The sequence below is a fragment of the Fusarium coffeatum genome, assembly GCF_003316985.1.
Source record: "Fusarium coffeatum strain FIESC_28 chromosome Unknown BRIP53273_contig_133, whole genome shotgun sequence".
In the NCBI taxonomy this organism is placed as follows: Eukaryota; Fungi; Ascomycota; class Sordariomycetes; order Hypocreales; family Nectriaceae; genus Fusarium; species Fusarium coffeatum.
In genome coordinates, this window is record NW_022157926.1 from 27,270 (window position 1) to 54,905 (window position 27,636).

At 49.4% G+C, this 27,636-nt stretch overlaps 6 protein-coding genes across 6 annotated transcripts; 2 read left to right on the top strand and 4 right to left on the bottom strand.

Moving 5' to 3' along the window:
* Window positions 1-640: 640 nt before the first annotated feature.
* On the bottom strand, window positions 641-3,356 carry FIESC28_06174 (uncharacterized protein; the record flags this gene model as incomplete). Its single annotated transcript, XM_031160318.1, has 6 exons — window positions 641-1,123; window positions 1,179-1,493; window positions 1,547-1,846; window positions 1,898-2,731; window positions 2,789-2,985; window positions 3,059-3,356. The coding sequence occupies 6 exons, from the start codon at window positions 3,354-3,356 to the stop codon at window positions 641-643; spliced, it is 2,427 nt and encodes an 808-aa protein (XP_031015626.1).
* A 3,483-nt stretch (window positions 3,357-6,839) lies between these two features.
* FIESC28_06175 (uncharacterized protein) lies at window positions 6,840-9,386 on the bottom strand (the record flags this gene model as incomplete). The annotated part of the gene is made up of 1 exon (XM_031160319.1): window positions 6,840-9,386. The coding sequence occupies one exon, from the start codon at window positions 9,384-9,386 to the stop codon at window positions 6,840-6,842; it is 2,547 nt and encodes an 848-aa protein (XP_031015627.1).
* Window positions 9,387-9,998: 612 nt separating this feature from the next.
* Window positions 9,999-10,268, top strand: FIESC28_06176 (uncharacterized protein; the record flags this gene model as incomplete). The annotated part of the gene is made up of 1 exon (XM_031160320.1): window positions 9,999-10,268. One exon carries the CDS (start codon window positions 9,999-10,001, stop codon window positions 10,266-10,268), a length of 270 nt encoding a protein of 89 aa, XP_031015628.1.
* Window positions 10,269-10,418: 150 nt separating this feature from the next.
* Window positions 10,419-13,836, bottom strand: FIESC28_06177 (uncharacterized protein; the record flags this gene model as incomplete). The annotated part of the gene is made up of 4 exons (XM_031160321.1): window positions 10,419-11,010; window positions 11,058-11,166; window positions 11,217-13,655; window positions 13,755-13,836. 4 exons carry the CDS (start codon window positions 13,834-13,836, stop codon window positions 10,419-10,421), a joined length of 3,222 nt encoding a protein of 1,073 aa, XP_031015629.1.
* Window positions 13,837-14,538: 702 nt separating this feature from the next.
* Window positions 14,539-23,053, bottom strand: FIESC28_06178 (uncharacterized protein; the record flags this gene model as incomplete). The annotated part of the gene is made up of 9 exons (XM_031160322.1): window positions 14,539-14,684; window positions 14,736-15,513; window positions 15,568-15,918; window positions 15,972-17,160; window positions 17,218-17,620; window positions 18,329-18,354; window positions 18,748-21,748; window positions 21,806-22,736; window positions 22,811-23,053. The coding sequence occupies 9 exons, from the start codon at window positions 23,051-23,053 to the stop codon at window positions 14,539-14,541; spliced, it is 7,068 nt and encodes a 2,355-aa protein (XP_031015630.1).
* A 1,861-nt stretch (window positions 23,054-24,914) lies between these two features.
* On the top strand, window positions 24,915-26,344 carry FIESC28_06179 (uncharacterized protein; the record flags this gene model as incomplete). Its single annotated transcript, XM_031160323.1, has 4 exons — window positions 24,915-25,116; window positions 25,178-25,877; window positions 25,929-26,236; window positions 26,289-26,344. 4 exons carry the CDS (start codon window positions 24,915-24,917, stop codon window positions 26,342-26,344), a joined length of 1,266 nt encoding a protein of 421 aa, XP_031015631.1.
* Between the last annotated feature and the right edge of the window lie 1,292 nt (window positions 26,345-27,636).

Sequence of the window (27,636 nt, forward strand, 5' to 3'; positions counted from 1 at the left end):
TGAAATTAACGCGCCATTTGATAACTGCCGCATGCGCAACCGATACCTCGTGTCTCCAAACTCCGCCATGTACACCGGATTGCTTGTCGAGCGTCTCTTTCAACAGGAAAACAAGTAGAAGACAAATGCGCATAACAAAAAACGAAAACAAAAAGGGTAGCCAGGATCTCGGAAGTGGACCTGTGCCGCAAACCCTGGTAGTCGTACACGAGTAACTACAACACTGTTACCCAGATTAAGCCCCGAACCCTCGCTTTCACCTCTATTCGTTGGCCCAACTGCCCGAGGAACAGGCCCATGACGATTTCGTTTACTGTCGTTATGTGTGTGCGCGAATGACTTGCATGGCCTCACCACCGTATCATTGGACTCTCAGTTCGAGAAGGCAGCCAGCAGTGCAAGACGTACCGCTTCGAGACCTTCAAGAGCGATCTCTATGCTTTGAAAAGGATGACCAGGAATGGATAGATGGATAACAAAATCACACCACCCCACATGCATTCGTTCTGCCACAACCAGGTATTTTCCCAAGAGCCAGCGCCCGAAGTAAAATCAAAATGAAGAGACGCCACCATGCAACATATGCAAAATCAAAACAGCAAACATCAAGAACGCCAGTTACATAAAAGGTTGACACCCTTTACTGTGCAGGCGGGTTACCCTTGAGTCGTTTCGGCATTCTTGGTGTAGGAGGCTTGGCATTGCGAGGCATCCCATTGGCGTTAGGCGTAGGAGCTCCAGATCCATCCTCCTCTTTTACTGCGGAGGGTCTTCTTCGTTTGTTCGAGGCGGGAGATGTGTTTGCGCTAGGTCCACTTGACCCAGTACCCTGTTGACTTTGCTGCATCTGCATTCCAGGGGCCTGCATATGGCCAGGTGCCGGACTGCCCATATGAGGCGATCCAGGCAGGTTCATGTGAGCGGCAGCCGGGCTTGCGCCCATCGGAAACTGCCCAAAGCTAGGTGTGCGGGCCCCGGGGGGCATTTGCTGGCCGTTCATATTCGGAGGGGCTCCGTTGATATGTGTCGAGACGTACTGGTCGAGCGTTTGATAGGGGCTCATGCCGGGGTTCGAAAAATTATATTGGAACAATGGGTTCATCTGTCCCATCACTTCAACAATCTGGACATAATTCATTAGCTTCACTCTTTACTTACGATGAGTGAGCCGTTCCTACCTCAAGAAACTGAAAGACCGCTTCAGTCACCCCCTTACTATTAACAGCCGAGTCTGGCAGGTCGACCAAGACTTCCGGAGGCTGTGTTTGGGGGGACTTCAACTGCCGACCCTTGCCCTTCTTGGACAATTCAGGCGACTTGCCATCCTGAGAGTTAGTCTTATGCCACTCCTTCATCCACATGTGGGCTGGTTTCGCAGCATCAATGACCTGCTTTCGTGAGATAAATTCGTCGTGACTCGTCGTAAGAAACTCAAAAAGTTCGATCTTCTGTTCAGCATCAAACTGTGCTCGTAGGGTACCACTCGCGACCAACTATCAACCGCGTTAGTTTCACCATCGCTCAAACTCAACCATGGATGTCTTACGTGAGATCCTGTCTCGAACCAGTACACGAGACTAGCCTTTGAATTCTCGATGCAGTGGCATTCTCCCGGAAGAGGGCGATCTGTAACACCCTTATCCATAATCAACTGCATATTTTTGACGCCACTGCCAAAGTGAGTATGGAAGTATCGAGCAATGGCGGGGAACGTAATCTCGTATTGCTTATCGGTCGTATCTTCAGCATCGGTAATGTGTAGTGAGTGGCGAAAGACACCATTGACGGAGAAGAATCGCGTAACGAATTCCTGCCAATACGAGAGATCTTCTCTGCCCTTGGATCCCTGTCATCTTGTTAGCGTGGAACTGAGATTTTGAAAGAAATGCATTCTTACGGGAAAGCCACTAAGATGTTCGCTGAACTGCATCAACTTAAGCAAACACTGGCCTTTCATGCTATCCCTCCGCTGTTGCTGCAGGAACTGATTCTGCATCGCAAGCTGGTGGGCGGTGGCAGCATTCATCTGATGCTGCTGAGGTTGAACCTGTGCCTGAGCCTGGGCTTGTGCCTGGGCTTGTGCTTGAGCCTGGGCTTGAGCCTGTGCCTGACCTTGAGGCTGAGGTTGAGCTTGTGATTGAGCAGGAGTTTGCGGCACTTGAGGCTGATTCTGACCGGGCGGCAACTGAGTTGGCTGAGCAGGAGTTGAGCTAGGTGTTTGAGCAGGAGTTTGAGGCCCAGTAGGGGCGGGTGTTCCAGCTTGCGACGACTGCTGAGGAGTGTGCTGAGGTTGCTGTTGGCCAGGCTGTTGCTGCTGCTGCTGTTGTTGTTGTTGCTGTTGCTGTTGTTGCTGCTGCTGCTGTTGCTGTTGCTGCTGTTGCTGCTGCTGCTGCTGTTGCTGTTGTTGCTGTTGCTGCTGCTGCTGCTGCTGCTGTTGTTGCTGTTGTTGCTGCTGCTGTTGCTGCTGCTGTTGTTGTTGTGGCTGTGGTTGAGGCTGACCCTGAGGCTGCTGACCTTGTTGGTTTGCCATCTGGTTTTGGAGAGCAAGCTGATTCTGTTGCTGCATGGCTTGCATGCTTTGAGCATTCATCGACATCGGTTGGCCTGGATTAGGCCCAGCTTGCATTTGCTGAGCATGAGCAGCCTGCTGTTGTTGTTGTTGCTGCTGCTGTTGATGTTGTTGAAGAGCAAGCTGCTGGGCCATGATTGCTTGGGCCTGAGGATGCTGTCCCTGGTTTGTTAACGGAGGTGCACTTGATTGCGGCAGGTTGGGTACCAATCAACTTACAGGACCCAGTCTCCCTCTGAGATGCTGTAGCTGCTGAGGGTTAAGTTGGCTAAATTGAGCCATGTTTATCGGCATGCCGCCACCTTGCATGTTAGCCTGGAAAGCGGCTTGTTGAGCCATGAGCTGTCGCGCTTGTTGTTGTTGAAGGAGCTGTTGCTGTTGCTGTCGCATCGCTGCCATCGCTTGCGGATTATTAACTTGAGAGGAGCCAATTAGCGCGTGCGTAGAGACAGGGGATTGCAGGGACAGTGCCAGTAGGATTATACATACAATGTTGTTGCTGGAGTTGTTGCTGCAGCATTTGCTGCTGAGCGGCGGGATTGAGGTGCTGTAAAGCATGAGTATTTGGGTTCGCACCCGGCGGCATGCCGCCCATGAGGGCAGGGTTTACTTGTGCTCCGGGAGCAGAGACCATAGGTCCTCCGAATTGATGAGGCATTCCACCACCGGGAGCGCCTTGCTGGCCTTGGTTATGAGGCATGCCACCAGGGCCCATAGGGTGGCCGGCGACTCCTGGATGCCCCATACCAGCAGGATGCCCAGAGAAATTTGGGCCGATACTTGTCATCATGACTGAGAAGTCAGGTCGACGATCCACGCCGTGGATATCGACAATCGCGCGGAAACACTATCGCATGCGTTGAACAAGGGCGACAAGCGAAGGCTGATCGACAACGCGAGTGCGTGCGTCAATGATCAAGTATTCCAGATAGCGGAAGGTGCTCTACAATAGATATTTCGCGCGTCGCGACAAGACAAGATCGGGGGCACGGTGCGATAGCGATCGTATCGGAAGAGAACAAGAGATAAAGAGGGATAAACAGAATGCTCCGTGTCGGATCGTAAAGCGGCTATGGGATAGTTGTCGTCAAGGCGTCGGCGAGCGTTATGAAGATTTTGTGGTATGTTTCGCGCTGCGAAAGCGGATAAGAGAGAATGAGCCCGGTTGGACTGGACTGGGGGAAAGAGGAGGTAGTGGGCGAATGAGGCGACGATGGGGCCAGTGGCACGTCACGAGATTCCAATGGTCGAGACCCCAAGTAGGTCAGTGGTAGGTATTATAATTATGTTGACCAGGAACAAGTGAGGCCCAAAAAGAGCGCAAATTGAGGTTGTCGAGAAAGGAATTGGTGGATTGTCGTGACAGACCCGGGAAGGAGAATGCGAAAGACGCGGGAGAGCGATGCCACAAAGAGGGTGATCCGCTTTCAGTACTGGGGGACGGGGGAAAGAGAAGAACGGGAGTCGCAAGGACAGGATGGCGACTGCGACTATGACTGGGCCTGGTTCGGATCGGGCTGGGTTATATTTCCGCGTGGGCGCGCTTAAGTTTTCCAGTGCACTGGACTGTACTGTCAGGGGGGTATTAGCAAGCTTATAAGCGGTCGTTAGGGCGTAAAGAATAGATTACCTGGAAGTCGGGCTTAATTTGCTGCAAGTTGACTCATTAATTATGTCTGCTATGCTTTTACCAGCCAAATTATTGGGCTGGACTGGGCTGGCTTTGGTAACGCGACGGCGGGCCCGGCACTCAGGTACGCACGCTGACAGGAGAGTATCGAGACGGCACGCAAGAAAACAAGGGTGGAATCTGACGTGACGGGGGGGCTGATGATCTTGGTTTTCGACTTGGCTGAATATCCAAGGGGAAAAAACAAGAGAAGAAGGGGGGAAGAGGTGGGAGGAGTTTGACGGACCGACCAGAAGACACTCTGGAAGGGGAAGTAGAAGAAGAAAGGGTACTGATGGTGGTAGGCAGTCTGGTCTGCAGTCTACCTATGAGAGAACCCGTGGACCAAGCAAGGCGGAAGGGAAGATGCCAAATCAAGGCGTAGACTAGAGGCAGGGTTGTAAGAGTTCCCAAGTATAGGGCCTCAGATCTGCCTGATTTCTCTGTTTCATTCGTGACTGTCTTTTTCCCAGCAAAGAATTTCAAGAAGTTAATAATCAAAATAATTATATCGAGATACCCAGGATGAAGAGATGCTGTAGATAGAGATCGACGGATTCGCTCTTACAGGCCGGGGGAGATCTCACTCAACTCTTTCTGTCACAATCGCTGGGCTGAGCTGGGAGGTCCTTTCCATGACCTCGTCTGGTTGAGTTGGGCAAGTGGATTCCAAAGGAGACGGGAAGGGCTCTGATACGTGCAGACGTGGGATAAATGGGTCTCTTGCCAGGTCAGTGGACTTGGTTGAGGACCCCGAGATAAGAGTGGAGGGTTATGTATTTATCGAGAACAAAGATGTGGCTGGCTCAGAGGCTGACAAAAGCCAGCGAGATCAGCTGGGCCAAAGTCTGGCGCACGACTTCTGTCAATTTGTTAGCCCGTTGCCCGATATATGAATAAAATACGTAAAAATTAAAGCTACACTCGTTATAACGAAGTACCGGATCCCTGAAGACACGCGACGAGGCCCATCAACCAGGATACTACGTAGTACTGCCTTCTACCTGCCCTCTTCTAGGTTACCCTATCGCATAATGTTGCTGATGAAGATTGACTTCAATGTATCTGTGAGCCACACGCACAGATAGAGAAAATCACTGGCATGTCGTTCAAGGCTGGCGCAAAAAAAAAAAGCAAGACATATCATCTGACTGTTAACACTGTCAAAAGAACGAAGAAGAAGAAGAAGAAGAAGAAAACTTGGTAAAAGCTCATGGGCATCATGACGTGCGTGAACCTAGGCTAACAGCTTTCTTAGTCGTACCTATGGATCCCAAGACAATCAATCCAGGCCCAGTGGGGAGGCAGCGGCGGGAGGGTCCTGAAGGATAAGATAATTTGCTTCATGCATCTATCGCGGTATTGAAGCGGGCCCTGAACTGGCTTCCGCCGCTAGCGCCAAGAAAGGACAAGAACCCGGTCACGTGAAAGCCACACAGTGCCGCGCATATAGCAAATTTTCTTGCACTGTCTTCCAATATCTTGCTTCGATGCGGCTCTCAAACTTCCTCTCTCAAGCTTCAATCCTTTCCAACAACAACAAGTCGCCTCTGCCTTCTTCCTACACGACCACCACGCGCGAGATCACACCACGACTGTCTTCTTGGAGGAGCAGCTGTTTTGATTTTGAACAGCTTCGTATGCGCGGTGCGCGCATGGTCTTGGTCGTGTGGGAGTTTGCTTAGGTGATTCATTTGGCTTGCAAATTCTTTGTCTGCAGCCCTGCAAACCACTTGGATATGAATGGTAAGAAAACCACACCCTCTCTTCTGCCTCGCAGCACTCCTCCCCCTTCCTCTCTGAATGATGACACTTGTTACAAGTCTTCTTTTCCCAACTGAATCGACCATGAAGAAATTCAGTCTGTTCGGGCCCTAGGCCTGTTACTTGCCAGTATCAACGTCTGACTACACCAAAACACACAGCCTTTGTAGCACGCGCATTCCTGGCAGCCTTGCTAATATTGCATGAACAGATTTACGAAAACCTGCTATACCAATAATTAACCACAACAGCTTCACGAAGCTTTTTGAAAACTAACGTAAGTTTGCAATTTTTTTCTTCACAACCAACCACCCCGTTTGCATGATGAAATTTTCCTCTTAATTCGCAGTTTCCACTCGAGTCCCGATCGAGCCTTTTCTGGGACAGATGAGGGTTTATACTTCCTTGGATGTCTGATCAAACACCGTACCTCACATTTTATTGTTGACAACTTCTTTATCGAGTCTTGAAGCTAACTGTCAAAAAGTACTAGATCCTGCAACGAATATCAATCTTTCAAATATAAATAAATAATGAATAATACAATGATGATCATGTCTACTACACTCCAAATCAGCGTGTTTCGTGTTAATGTTCCACTTCTTTTAGGTGTCATGATGGTAGCGTCATGATGCCTTGCATTATGTGAACTCCGTTATTGCCAACAGGTCCACGTCTCGCGCGATGGTAAGAAGACATGTTGGATGCGCGATGGACTTTTCGGACTTGGCACTCCCATCAGATTTCTTGATGAGGTTTTATTCCTTTACTCCAAGTATTTGGCCTGCCACATACCAAATCTGGCTTTTCTTTCGAATAAAAAGAGTAAACAAATCGCTAAATAACACGGACTTCGTCTCTCATATCATCTCGCCGCACTCGACCACCGACCATACCCCTTCTGTTCCTTCCCGTTCTTCCTCTCCCCAACCAGTTAAGCTTCAGCATTTTGCACAGCTCCACGACCCGCTCGTTCCCTTCAGCCCCAACATCGCCAGCTGACACCCCTGACAAGACACTCATACACTGCAACATTCGACCAACCATCTCGGTGATGTGCTTTGAGTCCTCAACATTCTGCTCACGTTCTCGTAGACTACCCAGGGAGGGCACGGGTGGTATTCCTCCGCTTCCCGATGGTGTGAACGGTCTCAAGCCGCCATCACTACCGTGACTGCCGAAGCTGACATTGCTGATGGCACGACTACGACCCCCAGCGGAGCCTTCTCCAAGAAGGGTTGTGCTTGTTGAGTTGTAAGAAGCATTGGATGGGTCAAGAGACATTGCTGTACCGGGGCGGCCAAACGACTCAGGAGGGGAGGTAGACAGCGACGCTTCTGGTGGAGACGCCATCGCCATATTTGCAAGCGATGATGGCAGAAACTCGAGGGAGAGCCGCGAAAATATAGTCTTCAGTGTGTCGTAGCGTGGTAGGATGACAGTGTCCCTGTAAGCGATGAGGACAAGCCTTCTTACGTCAAGAACCGATGGTGCCGGAGCAACACGAGCTTGCCCCCCTGAGCCAAACGAGGACGCGATAGCACCGCCCCAGAAATCACGGGCTTGCTCTCCGGTCATGAGTGTACCGCAGCCTGATACCTCAAGATCTAGCGGGAGAAAGACGGCCTGCATATATGGTAGGATGGACGTGAAGGTAAACATCCAAAGCTCCACCAGTGTTGGAATAAAGCGGTCTTCAGGAGTCTGACGCAATGTTCGATCAAGTGACAGGAAGCCCGTGTGTAAAAGATCTCGCAAATCCTCCAGCATGGTATTGGGTGAGCGTCTATGCATGCACCACTGGATGTGCATCTGCACAACACGGTTGAAGTCTTCTACCGGAAGACGCAGATCCTCGCCCTCAAAGATGACCAGGAGCTTGGCTCTCAAATATGGCCACGCATCGTCCAGCGACATGTGGTTATGAAGCCCTAGTTTTCCAGGGTCGACAGGATCATACATTGTGGACTGTTGAGACATCGACGGTAGGCTACTAGGTCCAGGCCATTCGCTCTGCACATTGAAGCTCGACTCATTATCTAGCCGACTGTCCGACCTTTCAGCAAGCTTCTTGTCCTTTTTGGCCTTGGCAAAGGTGGAAGAAGTGGGCGCAGGACTTGGCGGGATATTGAAGTTGTACAATGGGTTTGGCGCATTAGGATCGGTTGGAAGAGAATTGCTAGCCGCTGATGACAATGGAAGATGGTATTCATCTTTCAGCTTGTGCTTTTGCCGCGAAAGGAAATGGTGCTTCTTCTCCTTCTCCTTGCCCTTTTCCTTTTCCTTGTCCCTTTCTCTTTCTTCTGTAGGCGTTTCAATAGGTCGTATGGTTGCTGAAGATGAGTTGTTGAGATTATACATGGACTGACTACTTGGATCAACCAGGCTGTTTGTACTGAAGTTCCCACGTTGAAGAGCCGATAAAGCGGAACCAATTTTTCCTGGACTTGGTAAAGGCTTCTCCTTTGATTCGCCCTTTGTGCTAATTTTGCCTGGACGGGAGAAAAGTTTCACCTTGGACTTTTCTATCTTGCTTGGCTTTTCCGACGCGGGTGGAGGTGGAGGAGGTGGTTGTGAATATGGCTGAGGCGATGCTCTTGGAGAGTTGTGACCAGATCGAGGGAAAACAACATTCGCGGCCGCCGTAGCAGCAGACGAATGTGGCCCACCATACCCGCCATGGTTCACGAACCCTGTATCTCGCGGCGCACTCGCCTCCGTCAAGCTCAGCATTGGCGGGCTGGTAGGGCCTTTGCTACCACTCCCTCGCCGAACACCCTCGTTCTGATCGCCAGGGAAAGGGACCGTCTGTGAGCGCTGGCGTGAGTGGTTTTGATGCGACATAACAGCCGCCTGCGCTGCCATCTGACTTGCAGACAAGCTCACATTGGAGGCAGAGGCAGCCGCCGCCGCCGCCGCAGCTGCGGAGGCAGAAGCAGTAGAGGTATTTTGATGAGTCATTCCGAGATGCGAAGATAGATTCGAAGTGCTCATAGACGGCAGCGTAGGTTCAAAAGAGCCTTGTGTAGCAGAGTGTTTGCGCGCATGACCTTTGACCAGAGTCGCTGGCGATCCCTGGGTAACAGATCTTGCGTTTGCCGGTCTCGAAAAGTTGTGATGGCCTAAGCTCGCGGTACTAGAGTTGCCATGTGTGGTGAATTGGGCATATATCGGTGTCGCGGGAGACGAGGGTTGAGGCTGTGGAGGTTGTCGCGACTTGGGTATCGTAATGGAGGCTCGAGGGGTCTCGTCTTCACCGTCTGAGGTTTCGACTCGACGGAGAGCAGGCCTTGAGGAGGTCGATAGCTGTGAAGGTTGGACAGAAGAGCTTGATAAAGGAGAAAAACTGCCCGGACCGCGGGGTTGAGAACGTGAGGGTTGCATTGTTGTTTATGCGCCGCCAGGGCCGCTGTTACATCTTGGTCCCTTCCGAAAGCTGAGGCCGAGTTGACAGGACCCAGTGCTGTTTGAAGTTTGTTTCGGACCACAAAACGTTCACGGAGTATTATGCGATTCTCATTCGGCCATGATCAGGCTAGTGGAGGGTAGGCATGGGATAATCGTTGCTGAAGGTTGAATTACTGGACAGTCCTGGAGATAAGATCGTTAACCACAGCCGGTAGACAGGGAGTTGAGCATTGAGCAAGCCACCAATGTGCTGACTAACGCTATTACATGAACACATGTCCAGCACATTTCTGAACCTATGAATAGTATTAATTACAATGTCAGTAGATATGGCAGAGTATAAACATAGTGGCCATTGTACTTTCATAAGGTAGTTACTGAAAGTGACAACCTGGCGATTTGAGAATATATCTTTTTTTGGTGTAGTTGATTCGCAAGTATCCAATGTCAATTCCGTCACATCCCTAGAAATACAAGCATCCATGATGTGGGGTTGTTTTCCGTAACCCCGCGGCAACTCTACCAACTCTTCTTGCTTTACTTCTCCAATCATTGACATTCCAACTTCATAACCACACACTCCTTACAATGTCGCAACCAACTCTTACCGCAGACTACTCCTCCCCGGAAAGCGAGCCTTTCAAGGTCTCACATCAGCTGCCAGCCATTTCCTCTACAGCCTCCACGACTGACAAGGCGTCATTCCTCGAGGCTCTACGTGCATCTATTGCTGATACCCAGGCCACAATCAACCAGGAGCTCACAGCACGAATGGAGCAGGACAAGGCGAGAGACGCGGCAGCTGAGGCCAAGGAGGAAGAAAACTACGGCGAAGAGGTGGTGGAGGAGGAGGACTGAAAAACCAAATCCGCAATAACGAAAGCAAAACCCTCGACTCAAAATATTTGTATATGAAGGGTATTCGAAAAAATGTCATACTGGCTACCACCGATCCGATTCATGCAGATGCTCCCCGAAACAATGCTCCCGCTTAGCATAGCAACTCGTCTAAAAACCACGACCCCAACTTGGCGCTCGAGCTGCGTCTACCTTGTTCCCAGTTGCTCGATTCAAACAGCCGTAATGCACCACTGTGTTATCCGGTAGAACGGCCACAACGCTTCCACCAATACGCATACCCCCTCCAAGTTTCTTGTGACATACAACGCAGTGTCGCTCCTCTGTGATGGCAACATGACGGTTGCGTCCACCTTGCCCACCTTGTACGTCATCCCCAAGGTGCAGTCGCGCCGCGATGGAGACTCCCTCAGCTTGTCGAAGACCAGCAACAATTCTCGCCTCGTTTACCAGGCTATTGGCTGAACGAATGCGCCCCCGAAAGTAAGACTCCAATGACCGAACGGGAAGATCGTCTGGAATAAGACCCAGGGTTGAGGTTGCTGGGAGGCGTGAGCCATGCTTAGAAAGCAGATCAAGTGCTGGTTCTAGGTTGGGCTGGTTGGGTGGTGATGGTTGAAGATAGAGCGACAGAAGTGTATGATAAATAGAAGGTGTGGTCTTTTCGGGATCATCTCCATCGTCTTTGGTATTCTGTTGAGATGAAGTGGTATCTTGAGTCGCATTGACTCGGTTGCAGTACCTGTTGAAGTCAGTAGAGGCAGGTCAGGGATATCAGTGAAAACGCACTGTTCAGCTTTTTGGTAGTCTTTCATCTTGAACACATAAATCTCCAGTGCCTGCTTGTGCTGGCCCATCTTGCTCAACACTACAGCCTGTGCTTCGTAGAAAGCAGGTTCTGTATTGATAGTCAGCATACTTCGCTGCGAAGTAAAACAGACGACTTACCGTCGCGAGGAATCAGCTGGAATGCCTTGCTGAGGCTATAAACCTGCACTGGTTCTCTCAGGAACTCGTGCCTCAAGAACTCAACAAAGCGGTTCATCATCTCGTTCCACTCATCGCCATGCTCCATTTTCGTCAAGTTCTCTACGTAGAGCTCCACTAGTCGGTTGTGAAGATCAGGCGTCATATCCTCCAGCTCGTTAATGATATGCTCCAAATATCGTCCTTCCAACTGTGTATCGATATCGTGTAAAAAGGACACAACCTTTTCCCGTGGTAGTGTTTCTGCGTTCTCAGTATCGCCAGTGAAAATTTCGAGCGCATCATCAGGACTAGCCTTAAGAGTCCATTCTGCATGCTCAAGAATGAGGTCGATCTCCGATGGAGGCAGAGTTTTAAGGTATTGGATAGTACGCTCGGGGCCATGAAGTGCTGGCGCGGCCTCATCTGGCTTTTCAGCAGCACCAAAACGCCTCAGCAGCTCCAAAGCCTCTTTGTGTAGCTTTTTGCCGTAAAAAAAGTCGACCAGCTCAGTGTAGCGATTATGCTCCAAAAGCTTTTCGTTGACCACGTTAGGGTCGCAGAAATTAGGAATTCGAAACAGAGAGCTCGCTAATGTTGGTCGAGAGAACATGTAGGCTCGGAACAACGTCGTATCAACTAGGCGGAACGTATTTCGCAGCTCTTCTTGTAGCTTTTCTTCCGATTCGTCAAGCCCTATGCGTAGGAAGTTCTCTGCTATTTCCTCCGTGGAGCCATTTCGATCACTCCGAGGCTTTAAGTTTCCAGTGACCGGATCGATAACACGCTGCAACCGAGCGCGTGTTCCAGCAAGGTAACTGTTCAGTTCAAGGACTGCGTTAGTCAAGTCCTTGTCTTTCAAAGGCAGATCCTCGTTCGATTCAGTCTCTTTTATACTGGCAGTGTCGTCGCCATCTACCGTGTCTTTCTTCGAAAAAAGGGACGCGGTATCTGCTTGGGGCCTTCTATAGCTTCCCGTAAGATACCTAGCAAACCCTCCCTTGCTCGATTGAGGAGTTTCGTGCGTTGGCTCAGCAGCTTCAGGAGTAGTGGAACGTGTTCCGTTGGTCTTCTTTGGTGTCTCGGGAGCTTCGTCAGATTCCTGGCTCTCCTCTTCCTCACGCCCTGACCATGCAGATAGTTCTCCAGCAATTGAGGGTGGAAACATCTGGAGCACTCGTTCAGGAGGAGCATGCACAGTGTCCTCGTTGAAGAGATCCATCGCCTGGCGGTATTTCTTCTTCTTGAACAGACTTTCAGCTTTCAGCATTTTGACCTCGCGCAATGTCTGAGTTTTGTTTTCCAGCAAAGCATCCTCTAGCATTTCCAATATGCTAATTGCTTCGTCAAAATGACCACCATCAACAAGCTCCTGGATTTGAGAGTCGTAGTCTGTTGCATCCATCTTCCAAACACACCGCTCACTCGAGATATGAAAACCTTTGCCGCGGTGGGCAAGGCTGTAGGTTGGTGATGGAAAGTGTAGCTGAGCCGCTCCAGGTAGTGAGAGGCTTTGGAGCGATGAGAGTGTTGAGGGATTTCGAACTTCAAGTGAGCCTTTTGAAGGCGCTTGCAGGGCCAGAATATAGGGATACGAGTAACCTATAGACTCAGGGGCATGGTGCCAAGGAATCTGCCTTCTGTCGAGGGGCTTTCCATCGTCATCGATGAATAATGTGTTGATATCTTTGGCAAGCAGTATCTCCCCTTCAGCTAGCTTGGTAGATAATGGTTTGGGCATATAACCTCCCAAGCCCATGTATCCCATGCCGGCACTGCTCATCGCACCAAACCGGCTAGTTTGTCCGGCTGCTGGCCCCGAGCCAGGGCTTACGATATCTTCAATTTCACGTGTGACCACGTTGACCATCACGTATCCACCATTCATACCGCACACCAGCTTTGTCGCACTCGCCCATGTTACTGATCGAATCGACTCAGCTAGAACAATTTCGTCTACATCTTCGGAGAGCTCGCTCTCGAGCCAGCTCCAGAGCAGCAGTTTCCTCTTGACCGCAACAGCTAGCCGGCTTACGATTTCAGGAACTCCAGTGTCAGGATCCTTAACGATATTTGAGGTCGATGCGAAGCACGTTGCGTTCTTGGTTCGGTTCAGAGTTTCGATGAGTTCGTATGTCTTCAGATCATGGAATGATACATGGTAGTTAGACAGAGAAACGATCGTATTTGCATCTTTGATGATTGCCAGCTGCTCGATAGCTCGTGTGGAGAAGCGCTCGACCTCTCGCATCAAGTCCGTTGGGCTTGTCGACTTATTAGGAGCAGTATTGCTCTCGCTGGACACGGATGTTGTGGCATTGGCATCCGCATCGGCAGAGCCATTCTGAGACTGATCGGGAAGCTCGTTCAAACGGTAGATTCGGAGGGCGCCGTTGTTAAGGCCGACGAGGACGCGGTCACCTGGACGTGAAGGCTTTAGTTATGTACAGGACAGCCATAGGAGTTGCGGTGAGGTAGATGGAATCAACCACTGAACAGAGAATATGAATATGAGCGTACCGTTAGCGAGGATCGTTTCAATCTTAGCTTTCGTTTGTTGTTTGAGCTCGATTATAGGACGGGCTGTAAAGGCGGAGAGCATGGCGCCGGCCAGCTCGAAGCTGTGGAGGCTATTGGAAGAGGGGGCGCATCAGTTAATTCGAAGGGTAGTTGGGTGTAGATATTGCGAGATCCAGCTATTGATATCTCAACAGCAAGAATTGCTAATATCGACGGCGAACCTTTGGTGTTGTTAGATTAAGACGAAAGCGGTGGTCGGGTGTTTGGTATTGGGTGGCAGGTCATGCCGCCAATATCGACGTCAACGGCATGGCCAGAGCTTCTTGCATCAGCACAGTACAACAGTGTCAGTTCGCACTTACACGCTTGCCTCCGCTCTGAAGGTATCTATCTACTACTTGTGTACCTACGGATATTCATCTCTAAATATCTAGAATTAAATTACTAAAATTGCAAGAAGCTTATTCGAGTCGACCAAACACTGTTACTTATGCTAAACTGTGCCTATCTGAAGACTTGTCTGAGCTTTAGGATGACACCGTTCTATTTCATCTCTTAAATCCTCGGCGATCAAGATATCTGATTTGACACCTGGTGGTTCTGAATTTATACGCGATCCAAACTGTTAAATGCAAACAGATAATCTATTTCACGCTGATCTACACTTATGACATTTCGACACCATCTAACTAAACCAAGCAACTACACCTAACTTCGAATTCAAAACACCATAAACAGCTGATAACCAAGCAATGACTGAACATTTAATGCAGGGCCTCACACATTAGTCAAGTCCGGCGACTTGCATAATTCCATATCCAAGGGTTACAACAACGACGAGAGTGATGAGACTGCTGGGCACACCACGGCTGATGAAATGCTTGACCTGGAGATATCGCTGACCGAAAGGATCTTCTTTCATGATAGCAGCTATGACAAGTTAGAAATCGAGGTTCAGGTGCAATACGATGCTGAACTTACTCATGTTAGGGAAGCCACTGGTTGGCAAGCCCATGGCGGCACTGCACATGAGAACACCACCCATGACAAGCAGGTTGGGATGAGGTTGATCCATGGCGGCACCGACATCGAAAACAAGGGGGAGAAAAATCAGAGCTGCGACGGTGTGGCTGATGAAGGTTGCAATAACCAAGATCAAAGTCGAGAAGACAACCAGGACACCGTACAAACTCATGCCTTCCACCTTCTCAGAGACAATTTCGGCGAGAGTATGAAGGAGGCCAGACGAGCGAACAGCCTTGCCCAAGGACAATCCACCAGCAGCCAGAATGATGATGGTCCATGGGAAGTTGTTGAAGTCCTCCTTGGTCAATAGACCAATACCAAAGAAGAGAACAATAGGGATAATGGCAATCACACCCATATCTCCAAACTCGGCTTCAAGCTGGTGGCTGGCGCACCACAAAGCAATAGTAGAAATGGTGACAATAGTAACAAACCATTGCAGGCCGGTAAACTTCTCTTTGACAGGTCGGATGGGAGCAATCGTTGTGCCCTTACCCGGCTGGAATGTCACGAGAAGAAGAAGCCAAATTAGGACAATCGACACGGCACCAACAGGAATGACAATGAAGAACCACTGTAGCCATGTAGGTGCGGGCTGCATGATACCCATTGCCACCACATTTTGAGGAGATGCAATAGGAGACAACATTCCACCGATGTTGGATGCAAGTGCAATACCGATGATGACCGCTTTTGACATATTGGAATCAGATGGCAAGGTTCGAAGCATGGGCTATGGATACAACTGTCAGCGTGGTTCCACGAAAGCGTATCATTGCAAACTCACCTCAATGATAGAATAGCATAGAACAGGGGCAGCGACGTTGCTGATCAACATAGACGCAAAAGCAGCCACGAACATATTGGCGATCAGGACAGTTTTTGGTTGTGTGCCAGCCTTGCTCAGAACAAGAGTAGCCAATCGTTTGTCGATAGTGCACTTGGATAGAGCCGCTGCTAGAGTGAAGCCACCAAGGAGAAGCATGATGACGGGTGTCCACATAGCAGCGAAGATTGCAGATGTAGCTTCCTTGGAGCCCAGTCGCTTCTGAGGTTTGCCGGGTGTCTCATCACGAACCACGTTCAGAACGACAGAAAGGAAGGGAATCAGTAATGAAGTCACAAAGAGAGGAATGGTCTAAGAAAAGTCAGTGAAACTTGGTCGCGACTATGTCTCGCTGTGTAGCTTACCTCAGTGGCCCACATTAGACTGACAAAGACAAGCATGGCCAGGCAGTTCTGTTGCTCGGCCTTCTCCATGATAGGGAGCAAGAGGAGCAGGAAGAAGACAGTCAAGCATGCAATCAAGGTCCAGAGAGACGTGCTTGCAAGCCATGGCGGCAAGGTGATTCTGCCCAGAGGAGTACGGAACTGCGTGATTTGGGCGCCCTTGGCCTCGTCGCCCTGTAACCTCCTTGTCACATTGCCTCTTTCTTGGCCAAGTAGCGCCTGTCCGAGGCCAGCCGCCTCGGCTCTACGCTCAATACCGATAAGGTCTCTCCAAACAGTGTTGCGCTCCCATACAACGTGCTCTCGAAGATGCGAACGAAGATCCTTACGAGCCAGGGCCTCATCTCCGCCGGTAACAATTTCGGCGTATGCCTTCTCCATCTTGGCAATGTTTTCCTCGAGCACGCGCTTGGTTTCGTCCTTGAAGGGGTAGGCGGTCTCGACGTGAGCTCGTAGATATGGTCCTTTCAATTCTTTATCGAGAATCTTATCAAACTTCTTTAGTACCTTGGTGAAACCGGTACGGTTGAGCTGAATGAATGATTTGAGCTCACAGAGTGAAACATATAGTCCAATAATACGTTTCTTGAGCATGATGCCTGACGAAAACATGCCCGAGGAGAACATAAGAGTTTCCTCGTTTTCATCTCCAACAGTGCTGTGCCTTCTCGCATCTCGGCCAAAGTCGGTAGACGCATTCATATCCTCGGAGCGCGGCTTAGCATTTAAATTGGGAAGGGTTCGCCTGCGGCCTGCGCTGCTTCGTCGTCTTGTTGTCAACCCTGTAGTCTCATCTTCCTCTTCGCTTCCGCTCTCCTCATTGTCGCTGCTGCGGCTTCTGGGGCTTCTTGAGCGGAAACCATTTCGCCCGTCGGCTCGGTTGTTGGCAGACGACACAGAGAGGCGGCGCAAGTAACGGTTGTCGGCTATGGCATCTGCAGCCTCATCGCCAACGTCGCGTAGGAGCTGTGCAGCCTCTTCAAGAAGCTCACCTTCCTTGGACACATAGAACGAGCAGATCTTCTCCAGCTCGACGCCAAGGGCCCTGGAGAAGACGTCTTCGGCATCTTCCTGGTTGATGAGAGGTCTTGATTCAGCATCGCCGGTACTACCGCGCGCCTGATGGGCGGTCTTTTCCAAATTGTAGATACTGCACGACAAAGTCAGCACATTCACGCAATCACCGCGTTAGGGAAGTCAAACGCACAGCTTCTTGAGATTGCTGTAGGCGATATAATGGCTGCTCCAATCTGGAACAGCATTGAACTGGATACTATGCGAAAACTTCATCTCGTCCTGTTGTTCAAGCCAGCGGCGCTTTCGTTCTCGTTTCGATTGTCTTCTGGCTTCGCGATCTGCGGCGTCTCGACGAGCCTGGATGGGAGGGTAATCGACAAGCTCGAACTGTTCGCTCGTGTTTGCGCTACTGTCGCGCTGGTATTGCTGCTGTGATACCAAGGCTGAATCGTCTAACAGGGAGGCAGCAGCACTCCCTCCTCGGGTCGGATGGACGTCGTTAATGCGGGATTGGGATGCGGTAGGGACAACGCCAGGAACGGAGGAGGGATTGTCGAGGGTGGATGGGGAGGGAATGGTTGCGACTTTGAAGCCTGGCGTAGAAGACGGGAGAGGTCAAAAGAATTAGTTTAAGATACAAGGTCAAGGTCTAGGTCCAGGCCCAGAAATTTTCTGCTATCGACAAAGAAGTTCGGAACAAGTTAAGGTGTGTGCCGGTGACGAAAGGCATGTGGTTCAAGAGACCCAATTGGGTGTCATTTGTTGCGAGTGGATGAGGAAATCGTCGAGGCAGCGCAGCCCCATCAGCCAAGAAAAGGTACAGCACTAACGTCCCCGCTTGCGATCGTAACCTTGTTTTGTATGATTGGAGTGGATTGTTTTGGAGGTGATGATACAATGATACCTGTAAGAAACTGAGGCTTGGCTGTAATGCACAGAGCCAGATTGAGGGTATTGTAACCCGGGGAATGAGAGAGGGTGAAGCAACACGCAAGTCAAGGGGTTGATGGAAGCCACTCAAACGAGGCGGAAACTTGCAGTAAAGGATCACTTTTGAGGCTTGTGATAGGTTGAGCTTGGAGTTGCGCGCAGAAAGACCCTTGTACGATGTGACGTCGGGTTGTTATTGGGGGCTTGCAGTTGCAATACAGTACTATTCAGTCTGTACTGAAGGTTGATCATGAGAGAAGAGTTTCAAAGAATTGCCGTCATTATTAATAGTATTTCTCCTGATTCAACCTTGTCTCGCTTCTGCGTCTCGATTGTTTCGCAATCAAAGATGGACTCTCCAGTCCGCTTACCTAACCAGGATCTCATGTAAACACGACTAAGCTGTCTCTAAAAGTGCATGATATATCAGGTTGTCTACTGTTGACACAAATTCAGGGGGTTGCAACCATAGCACGGGTTTTCTGGTGTGTCTGGGAGTCATCCCATGAACAGAAAGAAACGTGGGCAAATCCCCTGAATTGACAGGTTGGATAGGTTCACCAAGTCGCACCCTCTACAATCAGTAGGCTGAGACACTGAGAAAAGAGGTTGGAGGTCAGCTAGAGGTCTTAAAGTTAGAGATGAACGTGGGGGTGAATTTCTCCAACTCTATCTGCCTACCCTAGGACACCCAACCTCATTATTGGATTCCAAGTTGCACAAGAACATCAATATCAATATTAATCCTAGTGGTTCTACTGTAATTTGATCCTCTTGTCAGTTTCCTAACATCTGCTGCAGGGCATTCGTGCGATAAGTCTCGCTTCTTTCCACCAACTCTTCGTGTCGACCCTTTTCTACAACCTTGCCTCCCTCAATCATGAATATGACATCCGCCTTGCGCACCGTGTGAAGCCTGTGTGTTATGGCGATCACGGTGATACCTCGTGCTACACGCTCTAGTCCCTCTTGCAGAGCCCGTTCACTCTCGGCGTCAAGTGCACTTGTGCTCTCGTCAAGCAAAAGCAGCTTAGGCTTACGCACAAGGGCTCGCGCAATCGCTAGTCGCTGTCTCTGACCGCCAGAAAGACGCGAACCATTAGGCCCGCATTCAGTATCGTACCCGTTGGGCAACTCCATAATAACGTTGTGGATGTTGGCCAGCTTACAAGCTTCATGGATCTCTTCGTCACTTGGCTCGTGATCAGGAGTTGAGCCTAAAGCGACATTGAAACGGATCGTTCCGTCAAACAGAGCGCAGTCCTGGGGAACAACTGCTATGTCGTTGCGGAACCTGGTTCCTTCACGTGCGCAAATATCAACACCATTGATCTCGACAGTGCCGCCTGATGGTCGGTACATACGTTGGACTAACGACATGATGGTCGACTTGCCAGCACCAGATGGTCCAACAAGACCAACAAACTGTCCACCAGGAATAGTGAACGACATGCCGGTGAGGATTTGAATATGAGGTCGGGCCGGATATGAGAATTTCACATCCTTGAACACGATTGTGGCCCCCTTGCCTCCGCTACTCTTCTCATGAGCTTCAGCCCGAGCTTCAAGATCCTTTTCGGTATTTTCGATAGCGAGTGTCAGTTTGCCTTTCTTCGCCTCGTCCTTGGAAGATCCGAGATTGATCAAGCTCAGGATGCGGGAAGCGGCAGCCCTGGCTCGAGATACTTCGGGTGCAAGACTGAACATTTGACCCCAGAGCTGTGCACTAACAAGCATGCAGATAAGAATTATAAAGAACTCTCGCTGGCTAGCCTCGCCTGCAGTGATCCGAGTCGAACCCCACCAGTATGCGAAGGCATAGATCAAATTCCCGGTGCTATTAGCGAGAGAGAGCCACAAGTTGGCGTACATAGAAGCCAATGTGATTTCTTTCCGAGGTGCCCTCAGAGCACGACGGTATGCGCTCATGACTTCCTCTTCTATAGATAGTGAAGAGATGGTTTTGAAAGAGTTTACAGCCTCGTTGGCAATGCCGACGGCCCCCGAGAAAGCTCCAGCATGGCGACGCTCAAACTTGGACAACGATCGAAGCTGCATGATGCCACAGCCTAGAAGGATAGGCACGATGACCAAGCATACGATGGCAATTTTCCAAGCGAGAATGTGTGAGAGGATGATGGCAACCAGAAAATTGACCACAATAGAAAAGACTGTACCAATGATAGAACCGCTGAATCCGCCAACTGCTGCGGCATCCGTGGTGATGACAGATAGAAGCGCAGTGGGAGTGCGCCCTTCTGACTGATGCCAATCGAGATCTTGTTCATACAGGGAGCGGAAGCAGAGGACTCGGATCTTGTATAACAACTTCTCAGCAACCATGCCGAAGCCGGTCCAGCTTGTGGTATTGGCCAATAACTCGACGCAGGCAATCATAAACCACATGCCTCCAAAGAACCTACCCGCCCAGCGAATATCTTGGACAGGATTGCAGGGGCTGAGGTTGTCAATGGTGTAACCGAAAATTAGACCAGATGAAGAGAATGTGAGCCCGACGATAGTGGCAGCAAAGAGACAAACAATGATGAGGAGAAGATAGGGTCGTACCATGCTGCCGATGGTCTTGATGACGACCCAAGCAGACTTGTTGGAGTCGAGAGCAGCGTCTGCCTCAGGAGTAGTATCCTTTTCTTCGGTTTCTTGCACGTGGTAAGCATCTACCTCCTCCTTTCCAACGTTCTCAGCCTTCAGTTCTGCAACGGAGTCCTTTTCGGAGAAGGTACCATCAGCCCGTACAGTGCTTGTGGTAGATCCGGCGTCCTCCGAGTCAACAGTCTGTAGGCGTACCATACTGGCATATGAGCCATTGAGAGCCATTAGTTCAAGATGGTTGCCTTGCTCGATGATTTCACCACTGTTCATAACGATGATGTTGTCTGCATTTTTGATAGTGGACAAACGATGGGCAATAGCAATGACGGTACGATTCTTAGCAATAGACTCGATGGCCATCTGGATGCGGTGCTCACTTGCGGAGTCGAGAGAGGCTGTGGCCTCATCCAGGATGAGGATCTTGGGATCGCGGATCAATGCTCGAGCAAGCGCAAGACGCTGTCGTTGACCGCCGCTCACAAGCTTTCCGCCGGTACCGACCAGTGTTCCATAGCCATACTCCAATCTGTTAACGAAACCAGACGCGTCAGCAAGTCGAGCAGCCTCCTGAACTCGTTCAACTAGATCAATCATTTCTTGCCCAAAGCTTTGAGCTGCTACCACGAGATCATCGCCTTGACGGAGCCTAGTGGCGAGCTCACCAAGTCCAGTGCCAAGGATTGTGGTTTTAAATCTCTGATGCTCAGGCTGGGGCGAGTTCAAGATGCCAAGGGCGATATTCTCGACGATTGACCGGTCCAGAAGAGAGGGTTCTTGCTGCACAAGACTCATGTGACTCCTTAGTCCCTTGACGTTTAGTTCTTTAAGATCATGTCCATCAAGGAGAACTGTACCCTCAGCAGGGTCATAGATTCGAGATGTAAGGCCAGCAATAGTGGACTTCCCGCTGCCAGAAAGGCCGACGAGGGCGGTATGCTTGCCAGCAGGACATTCGAAAGAGACATTCTTCAGCACCGGGTGGTGAGGTCGTGAAGCATAGGCAAATGAAAGATTTTTGAAAGATACGCTTCCCTCCACCGATGTGAGATTCTTCCCCTTGTTAGACCCCGTGTCGATGGTAGCCGGGCTGTCCATATCTTCACGAAGTTTTTCAAAAGACCCAACAGCAGCCCCAACGAGTGGCAACAAAGGGGCAATGCCACCAAGAACAACACAGGCTAGAACAAGTCAGTAATTGGACCCGGCTCGAAACAAGCACATCAGGAATAACATACCGTCAACCAGCAAAAGAATAACAGTGTAGATATCACCAACAGAGGCATCGCCGTTACCCTCAACCATGTCGGCAATCTGTGTGCTACCCTGCCAGAAAGCAAGCGCGTTTGCCGAGTAGGCAATAAAGTAGAGCAACCCGGCTTGAATAGCAGCAACAAAGGCTTTGTTAATTCCTTGCTTTCGTGCCCCCTTCATCCTCTCCGCAAAGATGGCCTCGAGTCGAGGACCTGCACCAAAAGCCTGAACAACGGGAATATTGGCAAGGACTTCTGAGGCGATTGAAGAGGCCGAAGCGATCTTCTCGGACATGGCTGTTGCAAACTTTGCGGTAAACATACTCCCTACAATAGCGAGAAGCATGAACGCAGGAACAAGCGATACGAGAATACCAGCGAGTGTAGTATTTTTGACAAATGCGACAACGTACGATGAGACGAAGAACGAGGTGCAACCCATGATGATGCCCACTTTCTCTGAGGTACCAGACTGAATTGCCTGGATATCAGCATTGAGACGGGAGGTGATCTCTCCTGCTTGTCTCTTGTCGAAGAAGGTCGCATCTTGTAATAGGATGCTCATGAAGTAGCGATCTCGAATGCGATTCTCAAGACGACGACTAAAGATAGACCAAGACACGATATAGGTGTAGATGAGAGCAAAGCTAATTACTCCGATCCATGTAATCATGACAACCTTTTTGTTGATGCTGTCTTGAAGCTCTTTAGGCGAGTTTTGTGATGCGACCTCGCCATTGTCGCAAGATGCAGTATTGAGATCGTTGACCAGTTGGCCAAAAATGATACCCATTAGAGGAAACGGGGCACCGGCGGCGCATGCTGTGAGAGTTCCCACAATGAGAAGAAGTACATCGATCCATGTTGGGTTGGCGTAGAAGAGGAGTTGGAAGTAGGTGAAGAACGAACGTAGAGTCTGCAAAGAAATGTTAGTAGCTGTGAGATTTGCATGTCGTTGTGACGCTTGTGTACTATGTCAGTAGAACTTACCTTCTTCTTCTTCTTCTTCTTTTCGGGCGGTGTTTGAGATGTCGCAGACACTGATGATGATCTTGTAGACGGTCGTGGCGAGTGGCTAAGTTGACGCTCAATATTTAAGTTGTTGAGCACACCGACCACCGTCTCTGTAGCAGCAGCGCTATCTTTTGCCTCTTCATGATGCCCAGGGCCATCAATACCAGATGGTTCTTTGCTCGTGGCATTATCTTGTCGCTCTGGTGAAGGGGATGCCATTGTGAACGTGTAAGTCGCAAGACAGAAAGCCTACGACTCGCGACCTCACATGAACAGAGATGAAGAAAGAAAAAACAAGAGAGAACTCATGATGGAAAAGGGTACTGCGCCTCCACTAGATTTTGAGAACAAAATATCGGCCATGGAGATCAGCCGTTGAAGGGTGTGGTCATCTTGGCATTTAAAGCGACAAACCAAAAGCACCTTTCTCTCTGTCTGTTGATAGGCATGAGCTTCAGCCCTGGACGATGACTAGTGAGGAAATAGTTAAGAAGGCCGAGACGGAGAGGAACGGAGACGGAGACGGAGCAGAGCCTCTCACTCTAATTCATGTTTAAACAAGCATAATTTTACAGTTGGTTACCCTGGTCTTGGCTTGGCATCTCTAATGGGAATAAAGCCACGGTGCTAGAGGAGCGAAGGATTGAACCCCACTGAAGGAAAGAATAAAGTGTGGAAGATGAGATGTTGAAAAAGAATTGGATAACTATGGGATGAGGACAAGTTCATGGCCTATCTCAAAGACGTTGTCATATACCGTCAGAATACAGATCAAGATCAGGGGACTTGAATATGCATTGGATACCATTGACTTCTATTCTCAAGGTCTTTTAACAGTAGGAAGAACAAATGGATTATTCCCTAATAAGAATTGCTCTGTGATTTTACCAAGCCAAGAAGTTGGTCCACAGGTGGGTGGGACACACCAATTCGAACTGTCAAGGGTGCTTCGGATCAGATAAATTTTCTCAGTGACTAACTGGCTCAACTGGCAACCCTCAGTCCTGATTTGTGGCAGCCTGAGCAGAGTTATCAGATCGGCCTAGGTCTGATTCCGCGCTTCGGAATGTAGAACTCGGCTAGTATATCCGTAGAAACTGTTTCATTGAGCCATGACTATAATGTTTAACAAGGGATGCTTTGTCGTCAATATTTCTGACACAATATCTCTAACCATATAATCAATACTATTGCCGTTACTGAGAAGTTGAAATCACGTAGCTCAATTCAACTGTCAAAGATGCTGTACTCGTTGCCCTTGACATACCCTTGTCATTTCTCAAATAGTAGAAGGAGATCGGCCTAACTTCTCTCTCCGTGCTGATTTTAAGGACTGCGCTACAAGTCGTTAGTTCTAAGATCGTCGCACACAAAGTGGAAACATTACGAGGAACCGATCAGATGACGGTATGCTTCATGACTAAGCGGATGTGTCTCTTCCGTCGGATCTGATAATTCTTGTCCTCATCTCTCAGTGGCTGGCTGTACCTGTCTTGGACGGATCTGATAACTTTAACTCCACATCTCTAGCATCTTCTACAGTAAGAGTCTCCCCCAACATCCATCATGGCAATGGAGCATGCCCCGCTACTGGCCGGCCGAATCTCTCATATTACTGGCTATGTCTGATTCATTCCTTCACTCATGATGGTGAACTGGGATCTGTCATGACGGAAATCCAGGACATGATCCCTTGTTCGACCAAGGGGCCGGTCTTGGTCCGATCGGTTTTGAGAACTCTCACCCGAGTACGATACCGAGCATCCCTCCCACCTCGTTTTCTCTCTCTATAACAGCTCCAACTATTTCTTTCTTCTTGCCCAATCTTCATCTCTCCAGTTACTCCGTCCCTCAGCTCATGATCGTTTCTCGAGTATCTGCCAAATTCCCGGGACGACTTTCTAAAGCCTCCCACGCTGCTTGCACTCAGACAAGACGTCCATTTATATCCCAAACCTCCTCCCCAACTGTTATCACGTCCAAGCATCAGATCCACGCAGTGTCTGTTTTCACATCATCTTGTTCCCGACCTATACATCGAAATCACTTCAGAGTCTATTCAGTCAAAACTTTTGCTACAATGGGATCACTTCCTGAGACATCCAACGCTGTGCGTGTCCTTATTCTTGGAGGTTGCTATGGTGGTCTATCTGCCGCCGTCAACCTGTTGGATCTGAGTCAGGGTTACTCTCCCCGCATGAACTCTGAGCCTTACACTCACCACCCCAACCTGCCTACCTTCAACATCGAGATTACCATTGTTGATGAACGAGATGGATACTGTAAGTCCCTTCTGCTTGGATCTTCATCCTACAGATACCCCCAGACACTGACAAATTGCAGACCACCTGATCGGTTCTCCCATGGCCCTTGCCGACTCTGCCTACTCTAAGAAGAACTGGGTCAAGTACTCTGACATCCCAGGTCTCAAGGACCCGAGCATAAACATTATCCAAGGCTCAGTCACTAGTGTTGACCCTGCTACCAAGAGAGCTACTGTATCAGCGCATCTTACTCAAGAGAAAAGCACTTTAGAGTACGACTACCTTGTGGCCGCCACTGGTCTGCGCCGTGTCTGGCCTGTTGTGCCACAGTCTCTTACCCGAAAACAATATCTACTCGAAGCCGAAAACCACATAAACGCAGTTGACAATGCGAAGCACGGTGTCGTTGTGGTCGGTGGAGGCGCTGTCGGCATTGAGATGGCCGCTGAACTCAAGATGGTCAAGCCTCATCTCAACGTTACTCTTGTTCACTCTCGTGATAAGCTTCTCTCATCCGAGGGTCTTCCTGACGAGACCAAGGACGTTGCTCTTAAGCTGCTCCGTGAGAGTGGTGTTGAAGTTCTTATGAACCACCGCCTGGCTTCTAAGAACAAGGTAGAGACGGCCGATGGCAGCGAAAAGTATGATGTTGAGTTCACCAACGGCCACAAGATGGCTGCCAGCGTGGTCATCATGGCCATCTCTAGAAGCGTTCCCACATCTACATATCTTCCTACATCAGCGCTTGACGAGGATGGGTATGTCAAGATCAAGCCCAGGTAAGTCAAACAGTTTCAATTTACCCTCTTCAATCATTGACATGTTTCTAGTCTACAATTAGAGGAAGGTACACCAAATGCTGAGTTCCACTATGCGGCTGGTGACATCACCAAGTGGCCTGGCATTAAGCGATGTGGCGGAGCTATGCACCACGGCCATTACGTAGCACAAAACATTCACCAGAGTATCCTCAGCCACCGAGCTGGTCACGTTCCCTCATATAAGGAAATTGCAGTATACCCTCCTGTTATCGGTCTGGCTGTCGGCAAGAAGGCTGTTGCCTCTAGTCCTGATTCCGGTACCGTAGCTGGTGAGGATGTTCTCCAGTCTTGCTTCCGAGATGATCTAGGATGGACAAGTAAGTAATATCTGGACTGTTCTGGGGGAAACCGTTACTGACATGATTATAGTTTGCTGGAACTATATGCAGCTTGGCGGCCGCAAGACTGATGAGGCTAAGGCTTAAGGGTAGATAATTACGGGGTTTGGCGTTGGAACCACATAGACAATCTGGGAAGATAGGTTGTGATTGTGCATTATCTTGAATATTACTTTTGATCATGATTGTTGACACCTGTTCGAGTATATCTCGCTCTAACAATGTGCAGGTTGTACTTTGGAACCATATTCTGGATTTCGGTCCGTCATTGAACCGTCATCAGAATATATGCAGTAGCTTCCTGTTATGTTGTACATTCCAAGTCTCTCCAAATGTTCCATTCTACCAGAGAGTCTCGAGGTCCTAGTGCCCTTTCTAATACTTCTTCAGCTGCCCATCCTCGTGCTTTTGCCACGCTTAGTTTCTCAGTAATACTCATAAATCCGGCAGCTAGAAGGCGGAGCAAGAGCGTGAGAAAAGAAAGAAGATATACGTAGTCAGTTCCAATGGATGAAGAACGGTGTGTACTTCTATAATCAAGGAGACCAGACTGTCGTCTATATAGGACATGGCACCTGATGGCCGGGGGCGATCGCCTAATCTTTCGGGCAAGTACTGATTGATAAAGAATTATCAGATCGGCATAGCCGCAGGAATGGGATCTGCGACACCGTTTGTCATGTGAGTTCAGTACCTGTGTGTCGGTAGCAGAGTCGACAGGGATAATGAAGATCATGCATGAAGCGTCCTTCAGGGTATCAACATGTCACTGCTGAGAGTTCAACAAGAGTTCCATGTTTCAAAACTCATGTTTTAGATGTCTGCTTTGTAGTATGGAGTTCAATAGTAAGCGGTGAATATCTCATGGGTGATTTGAAGCTGGCCACTTTCATTATTCTTGTTCATATGTCATAAAGTTCAAGTTTGTGTTAATGCTATGTAAAACACCACCGCCTTGAGCTATACCCAATAGATCAAGCCATACAAAAATTAAGAATATGGACTTTGAGAGAGCACACAGTGGTCTTGTGTCTTGTCTCATATCCTTCACTGCCCAGCTTCTACATGCCTAGTGGAGAGTGGTAGGATAGGAGCCAAATAATTCGATAAGTTCTACCCTGAACTAATCATACAACCCTCGGACACTTTGTTCCAAAATTCCCCTGGTGATTGACGTTCCATCAGACCATAATTTCTCCGTTAGGACACAGCCGATGCATGTTGCAAGGGCTTTCTGCCAAGTCCTAGTATAGTGGCTCGAGTGGGAATACTTAGCGTCGTTGAGCGGTTTATCAGATCCTGCTAACGAGCGGTCAGAATTGGCAATACTACGTAAATTTTGCTCAAGACCCTGAAGTCGGAGGACCGGATGACGAAGG